Below are 24,025 nucleotides of genomic sequence, written 5' to 3'. Positions count from 1 at the left end.
TCAATTGCAACAAAAAATTGTTGAGCGGTGGAATTCCAAATTGCTGAGGGTCGAGCAGCTGTGGCTATTCATAAACAAAATAAGCCTGACTTAGGTGTTACTTTTGAGGACAATATCATGCAGGCCTCTACTCTTTGCAAACTGTGCTCTATACTTAACAACAATTTTAAAAATTGCTAGAAAATAATACAGAACATATCAAAAACATCTTTATACTTTCATTATGTAGATCTGTATGGGGTCCAGATCTTAAATGCTGTGAATTTCTTGTCAATAAAGAAAAAAATGGCAAGGATAATTAGAAGTGTGGAATCGCTTTAAAAGGAGCAAAAATTACACTGCAGCTGTATTTTATAAAGGACGTGACCTAGAAGATACTAACATCCACAAACAGTATAAATAAACAGAAATTACTACTCGCCATTTTTACTAACTCATTGTTTTGTGCCCCTTGTTCTTATCTGGCAATATGCTGAAAATGAAAGTAAATGTTTTTCAGGTTGCATACACTGAAACTGTAAAACGCATTGTCATGGTGTCTTACAAGCTAAGGGCATAAATAGAACCAAAATGTGAAGAAATGGCCATCAAATACAGTTATTTTTGTCCCAGAAAAGCCTTAAAGCACAGATTGCTAGAAGGTGGGAGGATATAAATGGGAAGTGTTGTTATGGCACTTCTCCTTCCTTATGTTGTTTTAATTCCTTCCCTTTCTGCCTGGAGCAGGTGGCTGCGGGTGTTTGTGTTTTAAACTTCAACTCTCGTGTGTTGAAAGCCTCAGGTTGCCGGACACTGGCCTGGCAAAGGCGGGTGGGTGAACGGCAGTGCCCGCTCTGGGTACTGGATGATTTTACCCGGCGCCTTCCGAGCAACTTTCCAGCGCTGCTGCACCTCAGGTGACCTTTGACTCAGGTTACTGGCCCTGGTATTCCGAAAGATAACGCTGGTAACTTTACAGCCATGTTTATAAATATTGCTATTTACGCGTAAGTTTATAAACGTTTTTAAAAGGCAATGGGTAACAGCATAAAAAAACCGGCCTAAGGAAGTTTGATGTTATTTTGCATCCAGATCTCCAGGATCCGCACATCTGGCTCCTTCCGAGAGCGAAAGTCACAGGTGGCCATGAAGCCAATCTACCGTGAAGTATCAGTTATTAGTTAAAATGTTTATTAGTTAAAAGCTCGGGCTCCTCTAGAGCTAGTTTTTCACAAACAGATCTGTGAGAACTGGGGGACTGCACTGCGGACATCGGGATTCGGCTCTGCCCTACCGAAAATGACGAGGGGCTGAGCTGCGTTCTGAAGACGGCGGGCGGCCGAGAGCCCGTACTTACGGAGGGTGGCAGAGAGACCCCTCCATTTCCATTTCCATTTCCATTTCCATTTCCATTTCCGTCCCCTTCAGGGCGGGCTGCCCTCAGCGAGAACGAGGCTCCGGCCCGCAGCGGCCCCGCGCAGGCGCGGGCGGGGGGTGGGGGCGCTCCCCGATGGGGGAGGCACTTCCGGCCGCGAGCGCAAAGCCGGTCAACCGGGCGAGCCGCGGCCACACCCAGGCGGGAGGGGGCGGGGCCTCGGGCCGGCTCGGGCCGCTTACATAACGGCGGGGGTGGGGCCTGCGCGTGCGTCACGCGCCGGCTCCCGGCAGCCCCCGCCGCCCCCTATATAACCGGCGTCCGCGCGGCCGGGCGCCCACAGTGAGCGGCCCCCGCCAGCGGCGCCGGAGCTTGTGGAGCCCTTCGCCACCCGCTTTAAGTGACCGGAATCGCCTCGCCCACCGCCACCATCGCCATGCCCGGGTATTCCAGCGACAGGGATAGAGGGTGAGTCCGGGGGCACGGCCGGCGCCAGCCGCCGCCAGCGTCCGGACTCTGAGCCTATCCGTGGGGCTCTCGGGGTTGTTTTTCAGACGTTTAAGATGGCGGCGGAGTGGGGGTTGGGCCCTGAGCCCTTCGCTCAGCGCTCCCGCCGCGAGGGATGGCCGGGTGGAGGGTATCGGGCTTTTTTAGGCCACCGATTGTGGGCGCCTGTATCGATTCCTTCGCCTCAGCGCACCCCCCCACGGGTGTGCGACCGCTGAGAATAGCGCATAGAAATTTTAAAGATTTTTTTTTTTTTTTTTTTTTTAAAAGATTGGCCCCCACCCCCCTGGGGACGCCCCTCCAGCCCGGATATTCCTTGCAGAGCCCGATTCCCCCCGCTGAGAGCGGCGGGCGATCTGGAGGTTTGTGGGTCAGTGGGTTGGCGGTGCCGAAGCCTTGGGGAGCTCTCGGCAGGGCGGTTCCCCTCCTTCCCTTCCCCCTCCCAAGGCTCGGGCTGCAGCCGGCAGGAGCCGGCCGGCTCCGCTTTGTGTTGTGTAAGCGGATGTTAATGGCCGGCCCCGCCATGTGGTGGCTGAGGGGAATCAAAATGCCGGCTGTGCTGCCGCTGCCTTTGTTCCTCCTCCCCCCGCCCAGCCCCGGCTCTAAAATGGCAGCGGCTGGAAAATGTGGCGTAGACAGAAATGAGAGACAAAGGAAACAGCGCTGGCAGGAAGCAGCGGCCGCTCGGGGAGCGCTGTGTTGTGCTGGGGAGGCTCGTTCCCAGCGCCCGTCCGGCCAAAATTGGGAAGCGATCGGAGCGGGGGAGGGAGCCCCGTGCTCAGATCCAGCGCCGGGCTCAGCGCGGCTTCGAGCTGTGCCTCGGGGCTTTCGAGATCAGCCTTCTCCGAACGGAGGGACCGAACCTGAAATGTTAATAAAGCGCATGGGGTCATTAAATATCGTTGTTAAAAGAAGTCTGTCTGTTGGGACATTAAAAAAAAAAAAAACAACGGTTTACGGGAAAGTTATCCCAAGGTTTCGTAACTACCCCAGCCTGGCTTCAGCAATAGGAGTGTCACTGGGACGGGAAACCATTTTGATCACGGGGTGGTGCCAAGGTTTTAATGCCTTACTTTGCTTGTTGTAGCTTGCTGTTCTATTGCATTGTATGGATGTGGGAAAGACACGTTGTCTTAGCTTCTGAATAAGATCTGTGGCCAGGCAGATCGTGGCATCTGCCTTAAAGTATGGGCTTTGAAGTTCCAGTGTCCTGAAACTTAAGTAGGTAGAATTTATACATCTGAATTGTAAAGTCCACCGTTGTGGGTGGACTGCAGAGATAGTGGTAAAGTTCTTCAGGAAGAGGATTAAAATGTTTCTCTTGAGTTCTATGTTAAGTTCTTTTTCCCTAGGTTTGGAGCCCCTCGTTTTGGAGGAAGTAGAGGTGGACCTCTCTCTGGGAAGAAATTTGGAAACCCTGGGGAGAAACTTACAAAAAAGAAATGGAACTTGGATGAGCTGCCCAAATTTGAGAAGAACTTCTACCAAGAACATCCAGATGTAGTTAGACGTACTGCGGTATGTACCTGATCTGGCTTGAGCAAAAGTAAACAGAAAGTGCAAACACATTGAGGGTCATGGGGCCCAGCAGGCACAGATGAGGGAACTGAAAATATGACTTCAGTGTCAGAGCTTATTTCCAATAAGGGGTGTTTTGTTTTGCAGCAAGAAGTTGAACAGTACAGAGCGAGCAAAGAGGTCACAGTTAGGGGCCATAACTGTCCAAAACCAATTATCAACTTTTATGAAGCAAACTTCCCTGGTAAGTGAAGACCAGCTTATTGGTTGTTCTTTGGGCTGGCTGGATTAGGGCAACATCTGTATCCATATGTGTATATTTTCTTTTCAAGCAAATGTTATGGAAGTAATTCAGAGGCAGAACTTCACTGAACCAACTGCTATTCAGGCACAAGGTTGGCCTGTTGCATTGAGTGGATTGGATATGGTTGGAGTCGCACAGACTGGATCAGGGAAAACACTCTCTGTAAGTTTTGATGATAGCCTGGAATACTGCTGGATTTCAGCAGTGACAGTATGGCCTAGCCTACTGCAGGGTGAACGCTTCTAAAAAGAGATTGTAATGAGATTTTTCTTTATTCCAAACAGTACTTACTGCCTGCCATTGTGCATATAAATCATCAGCCATTCCTGGAGCGAGGAGATGGACCTATTGTGAGTATTCCTAAATGAAACGGGATTTTAATTTCTTGGGAATGGGACTGTATTTCACAGTTTCAGTTGGCCATACTTAAAAAAAGTGCATAGCTGCATTCTGTTTCTCTATATGAATAAGTTGGTTCTCTATTGGGGTAGTTTCCCAAGCAGATTCTATAAGCTCTGATTAGATTGTCCTGAAAACAGTAGAGAACAGGGATAGTTGTTAGATTTTGGGTTATATTTTGGAAATTGCTATCGCCTGAAAGCTAGTGACTTTCAGGTATCTTTGACATGTTTGGTCAGTGTTCGGTGGCAGTTTGCCAGGTAGCTTGGTTTGCTGGTTTGGCTGCTTAAATATACTTCAGTCCATCTGGCGCTGAACTTCACACTCAAAATCAGTGTCAGACTATGGTCTTCCAATGGGTATTGAACTAAAAGCTGGGCATTCTATTTCTAGTGTCTTGTGTTGGCACCAACCCGTGAACTGGCCCAGCAAGTGCAGCAGGTAGCTGCTGAATACAGCAGAGCGTGTCGTTTGAAGTCCACATGTATCTATGGAGGTGCTCCTAAAGGACCACAAATCCGTGACCTGGAGAGAGGTATGGATCAGCCTTGGTGCCTCTCTGTCTGAGGCAATGTGGAAACTGCTTCAGCTGATGGGACTGCTTGGTTTTAGGTGTGGAAATCTGCATTGCAACACCTGGAAGACTTATAGATTTCTTAGAAGCTGGAAAGACCAATCTCAGGAGGTGTACTTACCTTGTCCTTGATGAAGCTGACAGGATGCTTGACATGGGATTTGAACCTCAGATCAGAAAAATTGTGGATCAGATAAGAGTGAGTATAAATGGTTCATGCATTTATCATTATAGCAGATATAAACTACTGCCACTTACCCTTTTTAAAGCAAGGGCAGTGCAAGCCTCTGGGTCGTTTTGGCTGGGCATTTAACTTAACCCTATATTAATCTTTTATTGATTTGATCTTCTCCAGCCTGACAGGCAGACTCTGATGTGGAGTGCCACATGGCCTAAGGAAGTGAGGCAGCTGGCTGAAGATTTCCTGAAAGAATACGTGCACATCAACATTGGTGCACTGGAACTGAGTGCAAACCACAACATCCTTCAGATTGTGGATGTGTGTCATGATGTAGAGAAAGATGACAAGTAAGTAGTCCTTGGGGGCAAAACATTCTTTGTTTCCTGTCAATTTTACTTTATGAACTGTGAAATGAATGCCTTATTTTGATGGATTTTTGACATCACTCTGAGACAAGGCAAGAAATCTAACTTGTGCAGTAGAAAGCAGTCAAAAGCTCTAACCGTAATCTCTTAATAACAGGCTTATTCGTTTGATGGAAGAAATCATGAGCGAGAAGGAAAACAAAACAATTGTTTTTGTGGAAACCAAGAGGCGTTGTGATGATCTTACCAGAAAAATGAGGAGAGATGGGTGAGTAGTAGGGGAGACTTCACTTCTTAATTACAGTTAAGAATCAAAACTGTCAGAGAGTGATGACGCCAGTTGTCAGTTACAATGCCCAGACTGGAATTTGCTAGTAGCCCAGTCTTTGACCAATGAAACCACCAAAGGAGTGTTCTTGGGTCAGTTGAGTTCTGTGTTTTCAGGTGGCCAGCTATGGGTATCCACGGTGATAAAAGTCAGCAGGAGCGGGACTGGGTTCTAAATGGTGAGTGTTTCAGCAATTTCTGTGAGTATCTGACATGTGCTACTTAAGGAAAAAATTGATTGACTTCTTGTGTTACAGAATTCAAACATGGAAAAGCACCAATCCTGATTGCTACAGATGTTGCATCCAGAGGTCTAGGTTAGTAAAACTCGTAAATGCCAGTTGCCCAAAGCTTTTAAAGAAAGTCTATTGCTTTCTTTAACCTCTGCATTTTTCTAAGTTTTCTTCACATAAAGGTGCAGTCTTTGTGGCAAGGCCTAGGCATGACAATCGGAGGACTCGAGGGGGATGGAGGACTAGTGGAAATGATCGGCTGGCTGCTTCCAGTCAAATAGAGAGGTGAAAGCTGAGAGCATTGTGTGCCAGTAATCTTCAAAAGGCAAAGATCATCCTTTAAACTACTACCCCATAAACTGTTCTCTCATGAAATAAGCAGTTTCATTCACAGTTCACTTTGCCCTGGTATTTCTCTTCTCTCCATGCTTTGCATGATTTGCCATGGTGCAGTACTGTTAGTTTGTGCATACTGTCTGCTGTGATCTGTGGGTCTTTGAATTTCAGTGAGTTTTTTGAAATGTTGAAGAACATAATTTTAAACTTCAATGTTCAATGAAATTTTTTTCAACCATGAAATGGAGAGAGCAGCTTTAAAATGTACTAAGCCTTGTACAAATTGGTGAGTACTGGCACATGAAATCTGAGAATAAAAGTCCACCTCTCACTTAACAAGTGGGGCAGGAAAGCAATGGCTTTTCAATGCCTTTGAAAGTCGAAGTTCCTCCACCTATACATAGTCGTCATGTCGAGACCTGCCAGACCCATTCTCAAGTGAACCCTGGCTTCTTGGAAGCGCTTGCCTAGACGAGACACAGTGCATAAAAACAACTTGGTGACTTTGGGGGGACAGGTATGTTTTTCTTGCAGCTGCGGTTCAAAGGTCTTGGCAAGACGAGCAGTGTGGCCCCTTTTTTTTGAGCTTCTAATGAGTGTGTATGTGAAGGACCTTGTATGTTTTTACTCTAAGGTCCTCAAATGAGCACATGAAGAGGCTGCTGTGAGCTTTAGTGGCCCTACTGCAAGAAGCTTTCAGATGTCACTTGATGATTTGTAAAGGGGACACTTGAGTTGGGAATGACAAGCAAATGCACACTCCTTATGGTAAGGTTTTGGATCACAGGGTGGGTGATGAGAACGGGATCAGACGGAGTGTGCGTAACTTTTCTCTTCCACAATACTCTTGCAGAAATGGATGATTCTAACACTGTTCTTTGCAGCCATTATTCCCTTTAAAATACTCTTGTCTAATGTTTATCTTCGATTTGGCTGTTGTGGTGTGCAAAACTTCGTACCTCGCTTTTTGCCACACTGCAACACTTTACAGATGTGGAAGATGTGAAATTTGTCATCAATTATGACTACCCTAACTCCTCAGAGGACTATATCCACCGAATTGGACGAACTGCCCGCAGTACCAAAACAGGCACAGCATACACATTCTTTACTCCTAACAATATTAAGCAAGTAAATGACCTCATCTCTGTGCTTCGGGAGGCTAATCAAGCCATCAATCCCAAATTGCTTCAGCTGGTTGAAGACAGAGGTTCAGGTAAGGGCAGTTCTTTATCTCAGTGCATAGCTTTCCTCTCAGAACAAAATGGAAACTTCAGATTCCACCTCCAGCCTCTCTTCAAAATAAATGTGGAAGGTGGTTTAGTTACCAGTTACTGGGACCTCAGAAGGTGTTTATCAGTGCAAAAGCCAAAAAACAGCATACAAATGCTCCCAGCCTATGCTGTGGTGCACCTATGGCTAGGGCAGGCCAGAGAGGCACTTGTTATTTGTGCTGAAGTGAAACACTTCTGGACTCAGTTTTGTGGCTTTGTATCCTATGGCTTGGAAAGAGAGAGGGACCCAAGTGTCCTGCTGGCAAGGTAAAAGTCACGTCTTGCCTTGATGCCACAATTTGTGTTACGGAGGAGAGTGTATGACTCCTCAGAAGTAAGACAGCTTTATCTAGCGAGTCCAGCGAGCACCCGGCAAGCTTTTATAGAAGGTATCAATTGCTGGGACAGAAAATAAATGGTGCTTAGCTGAGGAGCCTTTATAATACACATAACTGTCTTGTCTCTTTCACTAGGTCGTTCCCGAGGTGACCGACGTGACAGATACTCTGCGGGCAAAAGGGGTGGATTTAGTAGTTTTAGAGAGAGGGAGAACTTTGAGAGAACCTATGGTGCGCTAGGCAAGAGAGACTTCGGAGCAAAAACCCAAAACGGGGCTTACAGCGCCCAGAGTTTCAGCAATGGAACTCCCTTTGGGAATGGCTTTGCAGCCGCAGGCATGCAGGCCGGCTTCAGGGCCGGCGGTAACCCGGCAGGAGCGTACCAGAACGGCTACGAGCAGCAGTACGGCAGTAACATTGCCAACATGCACAATGGCATGAACCAGCAGCAGTATGCCTACCCTGCCACTGGTGCTGCTCCTATGATAGGTTACCCCATGCCCACAAGTTATTCTCAATAACTTAGTGTATTTAAATGTCTCCGTTTTTCATAATTGCTCTTTATATTGTGTGTTATCAAAACAGGATAGTTATTTAAGAAATGGGAAATGCAGAAATGACTGCAGTGCAGCAGTAATTATGGTGCACTTTTTCGCTATTTAAGTTGAATATTTCTCTACATTCCTGAAACAATTTTTAGTTTTTTGTACTAGAAAATGCAGACAGTGTTTTCAAAGTTAAATGTACAGTGATTTGAAATACAGTAACAGAAGGCAGTGCATGGCCTTCCAATAAAGATATTTGAAGACCGATTTTTCTTTCAGATGACAATTTTCTCAACATGTGCACAACTTTACATTAACAAAATGTCAAATGTTTTTATATAAAATTCTAGAAAGGTTTCTCAACTGTGTCTGATTAAACATTTAAGCTTATACAAATACCAGCCTTGCCTTGATTGGGCTAGATTGCTTAGCATGGCAGGCTCTGCTTCAATGGGGAAGAAAATTAAAGCTGGCTTCTGAGAAAGTATTGGAAACAGTGTTCTTCCTTGTCTCACTAGCGTAGGGCCAGTTCTTGGAAAAGATCAAAACTCTGTAGTGGTGTTGCTAACGAGCTGCTACAAGCGTAGGAAGCTTCTGCAGCACCGTAACCGTCGCCTTCACACGAGCATATGTGCAGACCAGGCTTGAGTGTTGTGTACCCACAGCTGCCAGGCGTTGTGAGTTAGCATGCAGGCTTCTGAGCTTCAGAGAAACGGGAAGATCTTAGTATTAAAACTTCAAATTATACTTAAACTGGTATTGAGCAGTGATTTCTTTATGGAAGCGGCGGGAGGGAAGCGGGCTCCTGATCCCTGTAGATGCCTCATGGGTTGGGTTGTTGGTTTTTTTTAAGGACTTTTAATATGTCTTAATGACTCTCTAATCTCAAAGCACTGCACATGCCGAGTGGAGCAACAGCATTTCCTTGATGAGCAGAACTGGAATAATACTTCATCTTGGGGTTAAAGTGCTTAATGGTTTTAAGCACAGTGTATTAAAATTCCAGTTAATACTAACTTTCAGTTCCTCCCTCCTGTTTATCAGTAACAGTGACGAATTTTAAGTTCAACAACTCTTAATGTGTTCAAGGTTGATCTACAAGATGCTTTTTATGTTATTTTGAACCAGAGTTAACTTTTTCTGCACTTTTTGCTTCGTCTGTGCTCAGTCCTTGATTACTGTTTCCCTCTGAGGCTCAGCTTGTGATCTCTAATGCAGCTTTATCTGCCTCTTAAGTATTTCCTCCTTTTCTGTAAAGTTCTGTCACTGACAGTATTTTGTGATCTTTCACTTGTGGTTTGAGAACTCTAGCTCTGGAGGCTTGGAACTACCCCACTGCAGTCTAAAACTGCAGGTGGCAATGTATTTTGGTTTTGGGTTTTTTGTTGTTTTTTTTGTTTGTTTGTTTGTTTTTTTTTTTTTCCTGGGGAAGCAGGGTGGGGGTTTTTTTCTCATTTGTTTGTTTTGGAACAGTGCTTGGTGTCACCAGGGGTGAAAAACAAGGAAGTAGATTATTATCGCTGAAGTATGACTTAATGCCTAAGTTTTCAGGTCAGTTGCCTGAAATAAAAATGCATTGAAAAGCTGGTTTTGTAAGGGGGGGGGGGGGTTAGTATTAAAAAAAGTGTGTTTATAGCTCGTGGATTAAAATTGAGAGATGATAGTCTAACACTTCACAGTGACGCAACACCTGAACCGTGGAAAGAGATTTCCTCTGTGTATTTTACACTCTTTATAAACGACCCTGTGCGTGGGGCAGTGTTTCCTGAGGGCGAAAATGTAGCATTCGCACATTAAATAATGAAAAGCGACGAGCTCTACTCAGCAGCATTGACACTGCTGCCAGTGCTACTCCGGCCGACTTGAGCTCATGGCAAATCTGCCTTGGAACTCAACTTGCCTGCAATGCTTGTGCAGGCGGGAGCAGCAGCTCCTGCCGCTGACCCAGTGCCCTACTAACGCGGGCCCGGGGGAGGGGGCTGCGCCGCCCCAACGGCGCGGGGATTATCCAGCCCGAGCCTTCCCTGCCTGCGGCTCGGGGAATGGTTCCTGCCCCAGCCCCGCCTCCTGGCGCCGCCGCCCGCCCGCCCGTGCTGCGGCGGCTATGGAAATTTCCACTGCGCTGCCTGCGCTCCGCCCGTGCCAGCGCCGGCCCGGGCGGCCGCGGGGAGCCGGGGGCCTCGCCCGCGCTCTTGGCAGCCGCTCCGAGGTCCCGCCTACGCCTGAGCTCCGCCTGAGCTCCGCCTGCTGCCTCTGTGCGCCTCGGACCTGCTGCCCCGATGTGCTCCAGAGGGGCTTTTCCCCGGGAGTGTCTTTTCCCCAGCGTGTTGGCTGCCAGCGAGGGCAGCGTGTGTCGCCCGTGCCAGCCGGCTCTGAACGGCGCTGCCCTACGGGCGCAGGCCAGGCGTGGCCCCTGGCACGCGCGGCCTCGTTGCCGATGTGGGGGAGCTCTAAACGAGTTCAGTTTACAAAAGGCGCATTGTTTATTCTGCGCGGGACTCAACGTTGATGCCACGTATCAAGCACACCGAGGGGTAAAAGATTCCTTTTTGTTTTACTGTAAAACGTACACGAACCCACCTAATTCACATTCTCCGCCTCCCCCAATGTATGTTTATTTGTGTGGCGTGATCTAACCCCAATGCTTGAAACGAGTTCATTACGCAACTTCTATTGTAGAAGTTACCTGACAGCACTAGTTATGTTTACAAAAGGCGAGAAAATCCAGCTCCGCCAGTTCCTTTAGCAGGAGTTACCTAACGGCATGATTACGGTTAGAGAAGGTGAGAAGATTCAGCCCGAGACCACAAATTTCACCTCGCAGGGTCCCCGCCCTTCGGCCCGCGCTCCCGGCGAGGCCGCGGCCGTTCCGCTGCGCATGCGCGGCCGCCGTGTCCCCCCCTCCCCGCGTGGGGCGCTGCGCGTGCGCAATGGCTCCCGACCCCCTCTCCCCCTCCCAGCCCCGCCGTGAGGGAGCGGCAAGATGGCGGCGGGCTCTCGCCAGGGCTGCCTCTGGTGCGGCCGCGCCGCCCTGGGGCAGCCGAGGCGGCGGCCAGTCCCGGAGCGGGCGCAGCCGGCGGGGTGCTCGGCGCGGCCGTACTCGGAGGGCGGCCGTGATGCCGAGGCAGCGGGCGGGGCGGAGCTGCTGGAGGTGTGCTGGCGGCGGTGCTTCCTGCGGGGCGGCGCGGGGCCGCTGTCCTGGAGCGCCTACCTGAGCGGCCGCCACCCCGGCTTCGGGCCGCTGGGCGCGGCGCTGCGCGCCAACCTGGCGGCGCAGTGGTGGGACTCGGCGCTGCCCGTGCGGGAGCAGGTGTTCCCCGTGGACGCCCCGCTGCACGGCCCGCCCGGCGCTCCGCGGGACGCCCAGGGGCTGCGGCTGCTGCACCCGGAGACGCTGCGCGAAGCCCTCACGGGCTGCGGGCAGAAGCCTGGCGGCCCGGCGCTGGAAGAAGTGCTGGGGGCCGCGGGGGTGCTGCGGGGGAGCCTCCTGCCCGGTAGGTCCCGGGCGCCTCCGCACAGCCTACACCCTGCGCACGAGTTTCTTCCTGGGAGCGAAGCAGCTGTATTTAAGAGATCTTTCCAGCTGCGTCGGTGCGCCGGGCACGTTCTTTCTGTAGGCTGTGAATTTGTGTGCTTTTCAACGACCTGACCAGCACAGGTGGGCAGTGGATGCGCCCCTTGTAATTTGGGGAAAAGCACAATAAAATCAACGTGGTCAGAGGAACCAGCCTGCTGAGCCCATGTCTGCAAAGCATCAGTGCTAGTAAAGATAGTGGTATTGCATATACAGCCAACACGTATTACAACACATATAATATGTGCTTCATTTGTTCTTGGTAGAGTTAAAGCATCAAAATCTTTCCTGTGGCCACTAAAATCAGGGCTTTGTGTTTTGTAGGTATTTTGGCACAATATGTTAGCTGCCTAGAGCTGGTGAACAGAAGACTGCCCTGTGGCTTTGCTCAAATTGGAGTGTGCTTTCATTCTGTTCCAGAAAGTGAACATTCTGTTCCAGAAAATGAACAGCACAACAAAAACCTTACAAGGTAGAGTACTAGAGGAGTTAATCCCTTATCATACCTAAACCAACTGTTTAACTTTGGGATTATTTTTGAACACAGTTTCTTGCTTTTCCCCTGTTATTTCCCAAGGTGTTAACTTGCTGCCCTTGCTGTTGTTTAAAGAATAGGCGAGAGGACCACGTCTTTGCTTGCATGGTTTAGTTCTCCCAGAACTGCAGGACAGTGGCTTGATTACTGGCTACGCCAGAGGCTCCAGTGGTGGAGAAAGGTAACAGCAGCATATCCAAGGGGAATCTTGGCCTGCTCCTTTATGTCTCGGGGGGGGAAATGGTCCTGGTTGGTTTTATGGCCTTACAACCAAACCCTGGTTGGTTTTATGGCCTTCCATTGCTGGCCTGTTCTAGGCACTGAAATAAGTGTATTTCTCATGGAAACTGAGAAGCTACTGAAGCTGATGACAAACCTGACAAGTAGTTTATAACATGGCTTGCAGAAAGTTCAATGTTTTGTGTTTGTCAGTGATGTGAGATGAAAATGCCATAAAACAACCAAGAGGTTTGGGCTTTAACTTACAAAAACCTTTTGCTGAAGATCACAGGCTTCAGTTTGCATTGCAGACATGTTTTTTGTAGTTCTTCTGGGATTCACGGTGGTGATCACCTCTTACACCTCTTTTTTCCAGTTTGCTGTGGGCCCATCTAACTTCAGCAGCAGTGACTTTCAGGATGAGGAAGGCAGAAGAGGATTTAAGTTACATTACCGCTTTCCTTGGGGGACAGAAACAATAGAAACATTGAAGAACCTTGGTGATACTGAACTGTTACAGCTGTATCCAGGAGAGAGATTAAAATTACTTGTAAGCTTTACTGTATTAAACATCTCTCCTGATAAAGATGGTAATGTGTGAGAGAAATGGTTTCTTTGCTGATCCAGTTGCTTAGCATATGACTGGCTTTTTATTCATTTGCTGCAAAAGTAGTGCAGTTGATACTCTGCAGTCTGACCTTCATTTTCAAAAGCTGAAAACATAGTGTTTGGTACTTTTTTTTTTTTTGCAAGGAGTTCATCAAAATTAGAAATGAGCCCTGCTGACAAGACAGCTGTTGTCAGTGGCATAGATGTAAACACAAAACTCAGACTGTTTTGCACTGTTCAGTTTGCATCAAAAAGAGCCTGTTAAATGTGAGTGGTTTTTTTCTTGCTGTACCTTGTTCACTTTCACCTATGTTTAAGTTTTTGTAGATCAATAGGTTATAAAAATGGCTTTATAAAAAAACATGGGGATGGACCAGAGGGAAACCTCTCCACTGAATATGTTGAAGAGGGACAAACCTCTAATAAATGGCAATGTTTGGAGTTAGGTTAAGCAGGTAAAACCAGAGTAACTTTGTATTTTGCCAGTAAATTGCGAGCTTCTTCTCATGACAGTCCTGTCTTTCCTGCTTTTGCAGTTTATTTCTACAAGACTGGGTTATGTAGGGATTTCTCAGAATGTGGGGACTCATGGTCACTTGGAAGTAACCTACAAACCTCCAGAAGAAACTGCAGAATTTCAAATGTATTTGCCATAGATTTAAATTTATGATCAAAGTGGCAGAGCAGGAAACTAATCCCATCCTGCCCTGACCTGCTTTCCCCACTGTTAGTCTTACGTGGTTACAGATACACTGCTAAGATTGCTGGTAATGTTTTAAAAATGTCTGTATTTAAATGTAATAAGAGTGCTTGAGCTCAGTGTTCCATTATGCATTTAAAGCACTCAAAAAGCTTTTGGGGACAATCTTTGATGTATTCCTACGTGGGTTTTTCCTCTTCAGGGCCGAGATGGAAGGAAGAATGTCATCCCTCATGTTCTGTCTGTGAGTGGGAATCTGGACAGAGGAGTATTAGCATATCTCTTTGATTCTCTACAGCTAGTTGACAATCCATTAACAGCAAAGAAAAATTCACAGAGAAAGGTAACTTCATGTGGAAAATGCGAGAAAGTATGTACAACTCCCCCCAGATAATGTAAATTCAAGCAAGGCAATGTCTCCTTTTCCACGTGGCCATCCTGATCCCTTCCCAATGGGTGCAGACTGACCCCTCTCACTGGTAGCACCAGGCTGGCCCCATGGCACGGCCCCTGTGGTCCCTGTCACCCACATAAGCAATTTTTCTCATTCTGAGATCCCCTTTCCTGTTTCACCCTTCTCTCTGATTAGTGGGTAGGCTCTTGCCATGCAAGTGATGGAGTTAAGAGAAATTGGAATGTAGCTGCAGTTTGTGGGAAAAGAGCAATTTGGCTTTTCCAGCAGCATTTGAAAGTGGCTGGGAAGAGTAGGAAAAGTGGGTCACAGGGGGTAATGGGGCATTTCCCCAAGGGCTTCTCCCCACTTTCACCCTGTTCTCTGGAGTTTGAATGCTGGCTGTCAGTGCCTGTTACCCAGGCAGCTGTTGGGGCTTTAAGAACAGGCAGTAGACTGGATGGGAACTGCCTGGTGGGCTGTCTTTCATCACTCTGGCTCCATTCAAGATGATGGAGCTCTGCTAACAAATCTTCATCCCTTTTCTGGAGCTCAGCCAAAATAGAGTAATTTGCCACGTGAATGTAGCTGGGCTGTGTGCTCGTTCCATAAAATACAGCTTGCTTCTAATTCAGGATTTTGTGGGGTGAGAACATTTTTGTATGTTTAGAACCTTAATTTAATTTTTTAAAAATTGCTATTTCCTAGTTCTGTTTAGAATTGCATGATAAATACATTTAGTAATCTGTTGGTTTTTGTAAATTTATTAGGTACTTAAGCTTCATCCTTGCTTGGCACCCATTAAAGTGGCCTTGGATGTAGGAAAAGGTCCAACAACAGAGCTGAGGCAGGTATGTTGTGAGAGAATATTTTGAGCATTGACTCTCCATGTAATCTGTTACAATTCAGACACTGTTTCTGTTGAGGAAAATCTTGCTGCTGCTTTGACTCCTGGAGATTCCTGGTTGTGCAGAGTTCATGGTGATCCTACTCTGCAGCTTGTGGGTCACAGCCAGAAGAATTCGCTGCAGGCAGTTCCTTGTGTGGACACAACTGCTTTTGGTACAATAGACCTGATGCTTGTCTCCTGCAAAATTAAGGAAAATGACAACAACCCTTTCAGCTTCTTAATCTTTCAGAATTATTTTAATGAATGAGTTGCATGTTCAGAAGGATTTTTAAGAAGTTTTCATGTAAGTCAGTCATGAAGTCCCTGTGGAAGGGTGGAAATTTACACTGGCATGTTTTTAAACAGAAGTGGAGACAGAACTGCCAGGCTGCTTTCTGACTTTAGATTATTTCAGCCAGCAAATTAACATCAGCTAGGAATGTTAATACCACATATGTTAAGAGTTTTAATGGGTTCTTTGTTTAGAGTCTCAAATCCTCAAAGTCTGCCTTTAAATTTTGTTTTTAAATGAACACAGGTTTGTCAAGGATTGTTTAATGAACTGACAGAAAATGGAATTTCTGTATGGCCAGGTTATCTGGAAACTGTGCACGTGTCCCAGGAACATCTTTATACAAAGTAAGGAGAACCAGTCTTTTGTAAATTAAACTATGAAGGTCAAAGATGACTTTCTGTGGACTGCTGTAAACGTGGCTTTTTTTCAGTAGGAAGTCACTGAATGCAGTAACTGACTGCAGGTGTGGATCCTGAACTATGGGCTTGGATTCAAGTAGTTTTATTATTAGAAGCATATATCAGATAATTTTTAAAATTGACTGAAGCAGAAGCCTTTCACATGTTACTGTTACTTCCCTGAAACTGTGAAATGTCTTTTAAAAACTCTCATGTAGGAAAAAATATTTCTTCAGGTGAATTTTAAGCTTGCAGAACTGTTTCCCACCCTCACCCCCATTTTTGCATCTGGTCTGGTTCTGTTTCATTCTTCAGTGCTATTTCAAACAACCCACTGTGTCTAGTCTTGAACTTGACACTTCTTCCAAGGCTGGAACCACTGCCATTAGTGATGTGATGGAACTGTTGTGGATATAAAAACAGCTATTCCATTTGGGGGCTTCATGTATGATTTGTTGACCAGGAGTGAGTGTGGGACATACAGCTCCTCATGTCAAAGCATCTTGATGAGTGCTTTTTTCTGAGAGAGAAGAAATGTAACTATTTGTCCATATGCAGTAAAACAAAAGTCAGAAAGATAAATTCTGATTGTACAAAAATACTCTTTTAATAGGTTACTAAATGAGATTCTTTTTGTATACTAAAGTAGCTAAGTAATTTAAAGAAATGTAACCAGAAAGCAAGGAATGACAACAAGAAAACTGGAGGTGTCGCCCTGGACTTAGTGCAATACAGCAAAACTAAATATTTACAGTTTATGGTCATTTGTATGTAAGTTATCTGATCTTTTTTCCATGCACCAAAAGCAGTAACAGGTGCGTTCTTCTCTCTGCAGGTACGATGAGATGAGTATTCCCTTCATGGTCTTGATAAATGATGGCACTCTAGAGAACGGAGTGGTCCAGCTGAGAAGCAGAGACACCACCATGAAAGAAATGATGCACATTTCCAGGCTAAAAGACTTTTTAACTAAGTATGTTACATCAGCCAAAAATATGTAAACTTAAACTCCTTGAATAAAAGGTTTTTCTTAGACACCTTTGCCTGAACTGGTTTCAGCGTTGTTATGGACTCAGTGGTCTCTCTGCAAACAGTTCTGCTAAAACTTGGTGGTGCATCTGTTTTCTGTCAAATCTGGGTCTTCCAGGGTACCTTGGAAAAAGGGAAGAGAAAAACTTGTCCCTTATTAGCAAGGCTAACTGTATTCTTGTTCATGTCTTTGGTTTTGGTATCATACTGGAAGTGCTCCATCCTAAGCTAAAAATTCAGCTTTCCTCTGTATTGCTGACACAATCGTGATCTCTGCTGGAAAATGGTATTTTATATAAAAGACTTCCAAATCTAAAATGTTTTAGTAACATCAGTATCTTTGTTCTGTTTGTCGGAATGTATTTTAGTCACATGGCTGTAGTTCAAATGAAGGCTACTTCATCTCGCACTTGGTAAATATAGAAAAATCCGAAATATATTACCAAGAGTAACACAGAAACAGATGTAAATAAATTGTAAATGCTTTTTAATGAGCATTTTTTGTGGACATAATATCCGTGTGTATAAAATGATGGAAAAAAGACTAATGTGTGATCATATTTTCCACAGTGTTTTCAATCAGATACAAGAGTTTGCAGAGATACAAAACTGTGTGTTTCTGATCTTGTCTAGATTTCCAGCTTGTTCAGTTCCTGTATAAAGTGCCTAAGGTTTGTGCAGCAAGGCCCGTGGCCTCTGATAGTCATCAGTGTCATGAGACACAAGAATTTGCCTTAAAATCTTCTTCTGCTAACATGGTCCTCACTTAACCATGAATGAGTTATTTGTAACAACAATAATAATTGCAGTATAGAGTATTTATGCTAGATATAATCAAGGTTAGCATAATGTGAGTTACTGAACTCAAGGAATTCTAAATAAGCTGGCTGCGGAATGGTATTAAAACAGCCCAGCAACATCTTAGAAACAGCCTGTAGCAGGACACAGAAATTTTTTTTGAAGTCACCTCTCCCAGAATTAATTTTTGCAACCTATCTACTCTGAGAGCTGAAGTACTGTTGAACTGAAAAATTGCCATCCTTGCAGGTACATAGAGGGCAAATACAGATCCTCTGGTGCCTAAGAGGGATGTTTTTTTCTTTTTTTGTTACTCTGGGCAAAAGCTGTTTGATTATCTTATGTCTGTAAACAATCCAGTTTCTACTTTAGCAGAATTGTTAAGTGTTCAGGAACTTGAATCTGGGTGAAAGCTTTACTTGTAATTCCAAGTTTTATCTGTTTGCTTTTTCTCATAATTTGAAGTCCTTAGATATTATGGCTCAGAAATGGCTTATTTTTCTTAGAAAGTGAACTACATTGTCTGTCTACAAACTGATTAGGCCAGGAAATTGGTATCTAAACATCATCTCTTTGTATGCAGCTTGCTGGAACTTAGCACATTTGAGGGCTGAAAAATTCTTCAAAAGTATGTTATTAAGTTAATCAGAAAAAAGTCATACCTGGTACTCAGTCTCTGATGAGGACCTTTGAATAGACTGTAGAACATGCCCTCTTCTCTGCTAAAAGCCAGAATAACATAATTCATAATTGCTTTTTTGGTATAGATACACAGAAGAAGAATTAACATTACATCAGCAGTGTGATTACTCATAACATCTTGTGCGTGGTTTCATAGTGAGGCTGTTGAATTTGCCTTTGGCTGGTTTGTTAGGGCTTTTCTTTCTTCCCCCCCCCCCCAAAAAAAAAAAAAAACAATTTAAAAACTATTTTATTTTTTCCATAGCAACTAAGCAATTTCATATGCAATTGCAAGTATTTAAGCCCTGCCTCCACCCAGCAAAGCCCTCTCAGAACATATTTGGGTGCATCAGGTATTTCAATATTGTAGCTTGTGGTTTTCACCTTGTTCCTCTTCTCTTCTAATAATGGAGAAGTTGATGTATTCTTCTTCTGGTTTAACAGGCTCTGGATTAAAGATGATGAACAGCAGTTAACTCAATTACAAACAATTTGAATCAGACTTCTTTTTCTATAATCTTGAAACAAAGCAGTGAGATTCCATACTGAATATAAATCATGGAGCGTCCATGGGCCTTATCAGAGCTTTTATCACTGTCCTTGCAGGCTGAGACCTGGCACGAGCAGCTGCACAGCACTGAGCTGACCCAGCAGGGCAGTGAGAACTCTTATCTACTGCATGAACAGGAGGGCAGGTTTGTTTGGAGACAGTTATTCCATTTGGATATTTAGAAATGGGAAACATTAATGCCTTTGCCATTTGTTTGTTTGGGGGGGTTCTTACTCCCCTTGAAAAGAGGCATTCACATTCCAGGCAAAGGTAGGAACATCCAAGTTCAGAGTATTGGGGCTGTCAGGTAATGTCTTCATTATTGTGTGTTTTCAAGTATTCAAGTACTAAAATCTCTTAACACAGGCCAGTTGCTCTGTTGTCACTTTGTAATTTCAGTTTGACCTGACCTTGAACCTGGCCAAACTTTAGAAGGATTGAATAAAGAACTAAAGTACAATTTTGAACAGAATGTGGGAGCTATGCAAGTTTTATTTTGTTACAGCTTCATATGGCTCACTATTGTCTCTTAGTAAGTGGCCATTACACCCTTTTTTATTAAAACCTCAGTTCATTTAACCAGCTGCAGTTTTGGCTGCATGGCTGTCAGATGATGCCAGGTATGGATTCCAAGGGATTTCAAGTAGTGCCTCTGCCAGGAGGGTCAGTCGGTGTTCCCTTCCCGTGATTTTGCAGTACCTGAAGAAACCTGCCTGACTGCAGGGGGGTTGAAAGGAACTTACCAATCTCTGAGTATATGACTTCATTTTCAGACTCCTCTGCATTCACTGTTGAAGTAAGGCCAACTGAGGGCCTCGTAGACTTAAATTTTTCTGCAAATTGTAAAAGAAAAACGTGTATACACACACACACACACACACACACATATATATATAAAATTATTTCTTAGAAATAAACAGTTTCAATGTATTTTTTAATATTTGGAGATCTCAGGTAATGTTATTTTCACAATCAAAATTATTCGTTACCCAAGGGCATTTTAATAATTTCCCTTTCCAGCGAGGTCAAATTTCTTCCAGTGTTGTATTACATTAGATGTTGCTTTGCCTCCCCCACCCCAGATCTTTCATCTGAAACACAGCTGAGAGATTTGGCCTTGTCAAAGTCTTGTTAAGCTGCCAGTGCTGCTTCAGAGGAGACTCAATAACGGGCTAAAATACCAAGAGCTACTCTCCTGAAAACGTGATGTTTACACAGTAAAATATATCGACAACATAAATGACCTTTGGAAAATGAAACAGACATTCAGATAACTCACTTGCTTTATACAAAGGAATCACGAAAAATGGAATTGCCAGAGCAAATCCTATTACGAGTAGTAGCAGGATCAGCCCAAGAGAAATTATCAGAGGCTGAGAATGGCTTCTCTCTTCTGCCAAAAAGAAGAAAAAAAGAAGTGTTTATGCAATGCAGTGTTGTTTCATATTTTAAGTGTTTTCTGTAAATTGAAATCAGGTCTTGAAGTTTCTTTCAGCTTTTAGATGAACTGGGTTTAATGTAACTGTTCATGTGAGTCCCAAGGACTCTGTGCCCCAACAGAAGGAAGGCAGCTTACTGGTGCCAGTTTTATAAGATCAGAGAGCTCTCATAAGCTCTTTTATAGGACCAGAGAGAAAAATGAAACCAGACTCTCTCCAAGGTGGACCAGGGGTCTCTTGTAAAAGTGAGCCTGTCTTTCATGGTCACTTCAACTTCTACTGCTATCTAGGATGCATGAAATTCTATGGTTTTGCATTAATTTTAAAACATTTTTTTTTAAAATGTATTTTGAACATCACATTCTAGGAACAAAATATCTGGTTAAAAACTTGCCTAGGTACAACATTCTGAATTTTGTGTGATACCAATTTGTCAACAGTAGTAACCTCTTTTCATTCATACCTGCTAATGTAAAGTTGAAAGCGTTGCTGTATTTTGTATTATTGGGAAAACTGTTACTGGCTTTGCATTTATAGGTTCCAAAGTCACTAAGGGAATCGATAAATAGGAAAATCACAGCTGCTTCCCTCTTCTGGGTCGTCTTTTGGGGAGAAATGTTTTGTTGTCCTTTGAAGAATTGATATGTGATGGGAAGGGATCCATTCTCCGAGAAACAGGACAGGGTCACGTTCTGGCCTTTCTTTGCCTGAGAGGTGACTGAGCTCAGCACTGGTTTGGAAATTGGCTCTGTAGAAAGAAAACTGAAAAGTCTGAATCACCAAGTATAGGACAAGCTCCAGGCAAGACTTGGAGAGAAGCCACAACACTGGCAAAAGAGCTGGGCATGGAGGATGGAGGGGTCGTGAGCCCGGGCGGGAGTGCACTGCCGGCTCCTGAGGTAAGAACAGCAGGAAAGTTCAGCTCCTCAGTCAAGAAAAGAGATGGCTGTATGCCCCTGCAATAACCAGTGCTGGGAAGGTGACTGCCAGACGTACCTATGAGGGTGAAGTTGAGGCTGTTGCTGTATTTTCCACCACTGGAGTTGTTGTACTCAGCTTTGCACTTGTATTCCCCCACGTCGCTGGCAGAGCTGATGGTCAGGTTGAACAGTGCAGGGGTCAAGTCTGACCTGTTCAAAGCAGATACCTGCTGGTTGTGCTTGAACAGTGTGTATCTGACAGATGGAGACCCAGGCTTAGAGAGGCAGGAGAGGGTCACATTCTGCTTCATCACCACATTCAAAGTCCCATGAACCAGTTCAAGCTTGGGATTGGACAGCATCTCTGGAAAGAAAAAAACTTTCGAGTGGGTTGACTGCACCTATGGCCCAAGAAAGCCCCAGATTTTTTCCCAAAATACATTGACAACCAAGCTCTGCTTATTTGTGTTGAAATGGGCCATTATGCTTTTCCCACCTCTAATAGCAGGCAACTCAATTACTTTTCAAAACCAGAATGCAGCTTCACACATGATGAAAGGTGCCTGTGTTCGTGCAAAAGATGCACAGCCACACAAAGCCCACAGATGTGTTCAGATGAACCAACAAAAACAGTTCTGAGCTACAGCAGTGATTAAAATAATAGAAGTATAAGAGATTAAAACAAATATTGTGGAATATTAATTGCAGGAGAAAGTAACTTTATGTATTAGTTGAGAGACAGCATGTGAACCTGAATGCAAAAGCAGTATTTTATTTGTGGCTGTCTATTAACAGACAGAACTAACCTTGTGTAAGTAGATGGAACGTTCGAATAGTAGCAGTAAGGGCCTTTATAGTACCTCAAATTTGTTTGCTTTCATGATCTTATACAAATAAATTTGCAATAAAAACCTGTCTTTCCATAGAAAATGGAACAGAAAACTGAACTAGTCATGACTAAAATAAATTATGACATTTCCAATTAAAAAAAAAAAGTTTTAACAAGTTAAATCAGTTTTGACTTTACATACAGGTCAGCAAAGAGATTGTTAACTTTGTATGGAAACTTTTAAACTGACTCACGGCACAGAGAGGCCAAAGATTTAATTTGGCATGAAAATTTTGGACATTTTCAAATCCCTCCCCCATTTTTTTGGATAACAGTCAATCTCAGCACATACCTCAAATTCAACAGTAGAGAACCTACCTTTGCCATTTGCAGTAATCTTCTGTATCTGCTGAGACATTTGAGCTAAGAGAAGAAAAAGAAAAGCCTTCAGATAAGAAACAATGGTTCTGGTTTAGAAAGATTTGTAACACGAAAGAAACATGTCCTTGGCTTACAGTAGGAAAACAGCAGAATTGTGAGAAAAAACATTTTCTGGATACTGAGCAAGAGAGATGGTGGAGTTACATGACAGAGATCTTTCTTCTGAAGGGGACGGAGGAGTGGCTCTAGGACTTCAGGAAGTTCTAAATACGGAAACTGCCAATCGGTGCTGATCTTTTCTCATGTTTCTGTGGAGAATTTTGTCATATCCCACGTACATTTAGCCTATGGCAGGCAGAGGAGTGGGCAGAGACAGGAGCAGTGGGGTGGGGAGCAGCAGTTTGGGACACAGGTGAATGTTGTGTCCAGCTGTCCTGAGATGTGGCTGACACGAGCAGCAGTTTGGGACGCAGGTAAATGTTGTGTGCAGCTGTCCTGAGATGTGGCTGACACGAGCAGCAGTTTGGGACACAGGTAAATGTTGTGTCCAGCTGTCCTGAGATGTGGCTGACACGAGCAGCAGTTTGGGACGCAGGTAAATGTTGTGTGCAGCTGTCCTGAGATGTGGCTGACACGAGCAGCAGTTTGGGACACAGGTAAATGTTGTGTCCAGCTGTCCTGAGATGTGGCTGACATGAGCAGCAGTTTGGGACACAGGTAAATGTTGTGTGCAGCTGTCCTGAGATGTGGCTGACACGAGCAGCAGTTTGGGACACAGGTAAATGTTGTGTCCAGCTGTCCTGAGATGTGGCTGACACGAGCAGCAGTTTCCCCCATGAGTTGTGTGGTAGAGCCATCCTGCCCTGCAGCTCAGAACCAGGGAGTTAATGAGGGTGGAAAAGGCCTCTGAGAGCAGCAAGTTCAACCATTCCCCCAGCACTGCCAGGTCAACCACTAAACCCTGTCCCCAAGTGCCACATCTGCATGTCTTTGGATCCACCTAGGTGACTCCACCACTTCCCAGGTGAACCTGGACCAATGTTTGACAGCCTTTTCCAAGAAGAAATTTTTCCTAATATCCAATCTAAACCTCCTCCAGCGCAACTTGAGGCTGACTCCTCCTGTCCTATCGCTTCTTACTTGGGAGGAAAGACCGACGCCCACCTTTCTCCTTTTGGGTAGTTTTTCTAGCACTGTTCTGGTAAGGGAATTAATGAGATCACTGATCCGTATCAAAGAGACACATATTTGCCAGAGATAGTGCAAGGTGAGATAATATAGTTGAGACTAAGGAAGTACGTGGCACTGGGTGGGTTTTTAGCAGCAATATATTTTTTAAAAAACAGTCTAAAGTATCAAATCTATAGAAGTTTGAAGATGTTAATAAGAATTTACAGCTAGCCAGCTTGTTAGGCAATTATTTCAGTTGAGCTTCAAATATTAAGCTATTAGGAAGTGAGATCTTTTACTAGAAGGTACAAATCTCATCAAGAATTTGAGTTCAACACCACTGCATAAACAAACCTGGTGACT

General features: G+C 44.8%; 3 protein-coding genes across 4 annotated transcripts; 2 read left to right on the top strand and 1 right to left on the bottom strand.

Annotated features, from left to right (window-relative positions):
- Positions 1–1,689: 1,689 nt before the first annotated feature.
- Positions 1,690–9,008, top strand: DDX5 (DEAD-box helicase 5). 2 transcript variants are annotated; one of them, XM_066200800.1, is made up of 13 exons: positions 1,690–1,822; positions 3,214–3,379; positions 3,527–3,623; positions 3,712–3,845; positions 3,968–4,033; positions 4,476–4,617; positions 4,695–4,855; positions 5,012–5,184; positions 5,360–5,470; positions 5,647–5,708; positions 5,787–5,846; positions 7,090–7,314; positions 7,846–9,008. In XM_066200800.1, the coding sequence occupies exons 1-13, from the start codon at positions 1,791–1,793 to the stop codon at positions 8,229–8,231; spliced, it is 1,815 nt and encodes a 604-aa protein (XP_066056897.1). In that variant the 5' UTR covers positions 1,690–1,790; the 3' UTR covers positions 8,232–9,008. The 2 variants fall into 2 exon arrangements, with proteins under 2 accessions (XP_066056897.1, XP_066056898.1); XM_066200801.1 differs by having other exon boundaries at positions 1,700–1,798.
- A 2,206-nt stretch (positions 9,009–11,214) lies between these two features.
- POLG2 (DNA polymerase gamma 2, accessory subunit) lies at positions 11,215–16,902 on the top strand. Its single transcript, XM_066200480.1, has 8 exons — positions 11,215–11,749; positions 12,154–12,301; positions 12,440–12,545; positions 12,960–13,133; positions 14,095–14,235; positions 15,054–15,134; positions 15,711–15,811; positions 16,701–16,902. Exons 1-8 carry the CDS (start codon positions 11,239–11,241, stop codon positions 16,864–16,866), a joined length of 1,428 nt encoding a protein of 475 aa, XP_066056577.1. The 5' UTR covers positions 11,215–11,238; the 3' UTR covers positions 16,867–16,902.
- A 40-nt stretch (positions 16,903–16,942) lies between these two features.
- Positions 16,943–22,701, bottom strand: MILR1 (mast cell immunoglobulin like receptor 1). The gene is made up of 9 exons (XM_066200481.1): positions 22,627–22,701; positions 22,490–22,534; positions 21,359–21,646; positions 20,826–21,110; positions 20,203–20,316; positions 19,667–19,756; positions 18,758–18,820; positions 18,355–18,414; positions 16,943–17,017 (listed from the first exon to the last, which is right to left on the bottom strand). Exons 1-8 carry the CDS (start codon positions 22,658–22,660, stop codon positions 18,362–18,364), a joined length of 972 nt encoding a protein of 323 aa, XP_066056578.1. The 5' UTR covers positions 22,661–22,701; the 3' UTR covers positions 16,943–17,017; positions 18,355–18,361.
- Positions 22,702–24,025: the final 1,324 nt, after the last annotated feature.

The sequence above is a fragment of the Chamaea fasciata genome, unplaced genomic scaffold (genome assembly GCF_029207755.1).
Source record: "Chamaea fasciata isolate MVZ Bird 193981 ecotype frontalis unplaced genomic scaffold, bChaFas1.0.hap1 SCAF_19, whole genome shotgun sequence".
Taxonomy (NCBI): Eukaryota; Metazoa; Chordata; class Aves; order Passeriformes; family Sylviidae; genus Chamaea; species Chamaea fasciata.
Note: the sequence above shows the minus strand (reverse complement) of the source record. Positions and strands in the feature narration are given on the sequence as shown.

What these genes read in the sequence shown, in the direction of transcription:
- DDX5 (XM_066200800.1), top strand. Translation starts at nt 1,791, where the DNA reads ATGCCCGGGTATTCCAGCGACAGGGATAGAGG. An exon ending in TTATGAAGCAAACTTCCCTG is followed by an intron (nt 3,624 to 3,711) that starts GTAAGTGAAGAC and finishes TTTCTTTTCAAG; the next exon opens with CAAATGTTATGGAAGTAATT. An exon ending in AGCGAGGAGATGGACCTATT is followed by an intron (nt 4,034 to 4,475) that starts GTGAGTATTCCT and finishes TTCTATTTCTAG; the next exon opens with TGTCTTGTGTTGGCACCAAC.
- POLG2 (XM_066200480.1), top strand. Translation starts at nt 11,239, where the DNA reads ATGGCGGCGGGCTCTCGCCAGGGCTGCCTCTGGTGCGGCCGCGCCGCC. An exon ending in AGAAAAATTCACAGAGAAAG is followed by an intron (nt 14,236 to 15,053) that starts GTAACTTCATGT and finishes TAAATTTATTAG; the next exon opens with GTACTTAAGCTTCATCCTTG. An exon ending in CAACAACAGAGCTGAGGCAG is followed by an intron (nt 15,135 to 15,710) that starts GTATGTTGTGAG and finishes AAATGAACACAG; the next exon opens with GTTTGTCAAGGATTGTTTAA.
- MILR1 (XM_066200481.1), bottom strand. Translation starts at nt 22,660, where the DNA reads ATGTTTTTTCTCACAATTCTGCTGTTTTCCTACT. An exon ending in AATTCTGCTGTTTTCCTACT is followed by an intron (nt 22,535 to 22,626) that starts GTAAGCCAAGGA and finishes TTCTTCTCTTAG; the next exon opens with CTCAAATGTCTCAGCAGATA. An exon ending in TAGAAGAGAAGAGGAACAAG is followed by an intron (nt 18,415 to 18,757) that starts GTGAAAACCACA and finishes TCTGGCTTTTAG; the next exon opens with CAGAGAAGAGGGCATGTTCT.